Source organism: Gracilinanus agilis, chromosome 3 (genome assembly GCF_016433145.1).
Source record: "Gracilinanus agilis isolate LMUSP501 chromosome 3, AgileGrace, whole genome shotgun sequence".
Taxonomy (NCBI): Eukaryota; Metazoa; Chordata; class Mammalia; order Didelphimorphia; family Didelphidae; genus Gracilinanus; species Gracilinanus agilis.
The window spans coordinates 619,890,480-619,893,055 of record NC_058132.1 but is presented as its reverse complement, the minus strand read 5'-3'; the positions used below and the strand labels follow the sequence as shown (position 1 = coordinate 619,893,055).

Genomic DNA, 2,576 nt, shown 5'->3' with positions numbered 1-2,576 from the left:
ATAAAGAAGGAAGAAGAAGAAAAAGCAGGAGCAGGTTCGCGAAACTGGGGTGGGTGTGCCAGAGCAGAAAATATCTGGGCAACCCCATCCTCTGTGCTACTGGAGCTCTTCATCCTCCTCCCGCCCTCCAAAGCACACAAACAAAACCAAAACAACCTCTAACAGCCCGAGTGAAAGAGATGCATTAGGAAGGAGGGGTCACGAAAGGAAAAAGGGGGACTGCGAAGAGAGAGGTAGAGATCTCCTCCCTCCCCCCACCCCTTTCCACCAGTGCATCCACAGAAAGGAGACAGCAGCCAAAGGATGCGATTTTTTTTAAAGGTGGGAAAGAATCTTTTCTGTACCAAGGAAGCGCATTAGCCGGCGGTAGTGCTGGAGGAATCAAGAGAAGAGGAGGAAGGCTCTCTCACCTTCCCCCCAGATGAGAAGATCATGCCATGGCAGAATTGGCGACGACGGCCAGCGGCAGCAGCAGAGGCGGCAACGGGAGGCTAGGAAGCAGCAGCAGCAGCAGCAGCAGCAGCAGTAGCAGTAGCAGAAACAGTCCTGCAGCAGGGGCGGCGGCGGCGGCGGCGGCAGCAGCAGCAGCAAAGGGAAAAGGAAGAGATGGGGAAGGAGGAGGCGGAGGAGGAAAAAGAGGGGGAGATGGGGCAGCAGCGGCTGTGAATCCCCAGGATGAGGATTACGAGTGCAAGATCTGCTACAACTATTTTGACTTGGACCGACGGGCCCCCAAGCTGCTCGAATGTCTGCACACCTTCTGCCAGGAGTGCCTCAGCCAGTTGCAAGTCCGTGGGGCTGCCCAGCAGGAGCGCGAGCAGCAGCAGCGGCCGCCCCCGGCCCCTCCGCCCTGGAGAACGGGGCCAGCGGCGGCTGCTGAAGCAGGGGCTGGGCCCGCCAGCCCGGGTCTTCGCTCCTCAGGCCTCGGGGGCATTGCCTGCCCAGTGTGCCGCCACCGCACGGCCCTGCCCGACAGTCGCGTGCACAGCCTTCCCAACAATACTAAGTTCGCCGAGGCCTTTCCGCTCTACTTACGCGCAGCGCAGGACCCGCTGCCTCAGGATAGTCTGCCACCGCTGCCGCTGCCCCTTCCCCCGCCCAGGCCCACGGGAGGCGCCCAACCGCACCACCCGGTTCTTGGTCACCCTCACGCCCACCACCACCCTCACCACCACGCCCACGCCCATTCCCACCTGCCCCCACCTCTAGGGCAGCGGGAAGAGCCGGCCGGCGGGGCGGCCGCAGCTCCAGCGCCCGTTGCTGCTCCGGCCCAGGCCCCTGTGCCCCTCGGCCGCGGCGGCCTTGGCTCCTCTGCCGGGCCCGCGGGAGGGGGCGGCTACGAGAGCTGCCAGAACTGCAAGCGAGCGGCGCTGACAGCGGGATGCGTATGCGTGGTCTTCTCCTTTCTTTCCATGGTAGTGCTGCTCTTCACCGGCCTCATCTTCGTGAACCACTACGGTGGGGGCGGAGGCGGGGGCAGCGTGACTGGGGCAGCCCCGGGCACCACAGGGGGCGGCTCGCCATCGCCGTCGCCCGTGGGGCCCATCTGCCTCTCGGTAGCCAGCATCCTGGCCTTGTTCTCTGTCGTTGTCACTTGGGTCATCTGTTGGCTCAAGTACCGGCCTGAAGGGGCTGCAGGGGGCTCGGCGGCAGCGGCCGCAGTTGGGGGCGGGGGCAGCGGCGGAGCTGGGGGAGGAGGCGGCGGCGGCGGCGGCGGGGGCGGCGGAGTCCCTCGGGGCCGGGCTGCGGCCACTGCCGGTAGCCGGAGGAACAACACGTAACTAACCAGCTGCTAGTTTCTCCAACCCTGGAGTAGTCCTAGGAGGGTCTGGATACCCCTACCCATCCTTGATTGCCGTTCCCCAAAGAGTCAGGAGAATCTTGATTTCCGGCTTTCTCTAGTCACTGCCCTCACCTTTCCATCTCCTCTGAAGTCCGATCACAGTCAGGGTGGGCAATGCTGGCAGACATATCCCCTCCCCTTTTTACTGCCCCTTTCTGTTTACCATTCTCTGCCCAGCTGGTGTTATTTACATCACTTACTCCGAGGGCTCCTGTGCCTACAATCCTTTTGAATGGGAACCTGATAATAGAATGAAGAGCAGAATGGCAGAAATCCAGACTGCCTTTGGGAAACTCCTCCCTTAGACTGCGAATACTTTAGTCCGTGCAAACGAGGGTCCTCTGCTTACCCCATACTCACAGTCACTCACGTGCACGCACGAAGTCCTTCCTCACTTCCCCTTTGGTTTCACAAGAGTTAGAAAAAGGAAAGGGAAGCGACGCTCTTCGGGGCCATCTTTCAAGCCTCTGTGGCTATACGGGTGTTGAGGGGATGGTGCGGGGGTAGTGGTGGATGGGTTCCAATCGAAAAGATGGAGGAAGTGAATGGGGCTGGGGGCCAGGAAAAAAACACAGAGTTGGACCCCTCTGCTCCTCGACCTACCGGAATGTGAGCATGCTTACATAATGTGTGTGATTTATACGGCACTGGAAAAAGGATAGGAAGGTTTTAGCTGGGTCACGTTAACTCCTCTGTACTTTCTCAGGGGCATGGACCAGTTGACTGGGTAGGT

General features: G+C 60.7%; 1 protein-coding gene across 1 annotated transcript; it reads left to right on the top strand.

Moving 5' to 3' along the window:
* Positions 1-437: 437 nt before the first annotated feature.
* LOC123241945 (translation initiation factor IF-2-like) lies at positions 438-1,781 on the top strand. The gene is given in 5 exon segments (XM_044669446.1): positions 438-543; positions 655-1,115; positions 1,118-1,213; positions 1,275-1,641; positions 1,699-1,781. Coding segments are annotated over 5 exon segments (1,113 nt in total).
* The last annotated feature ends 795 nt before the right edge of the window (positions 1,782-2,576 follow it).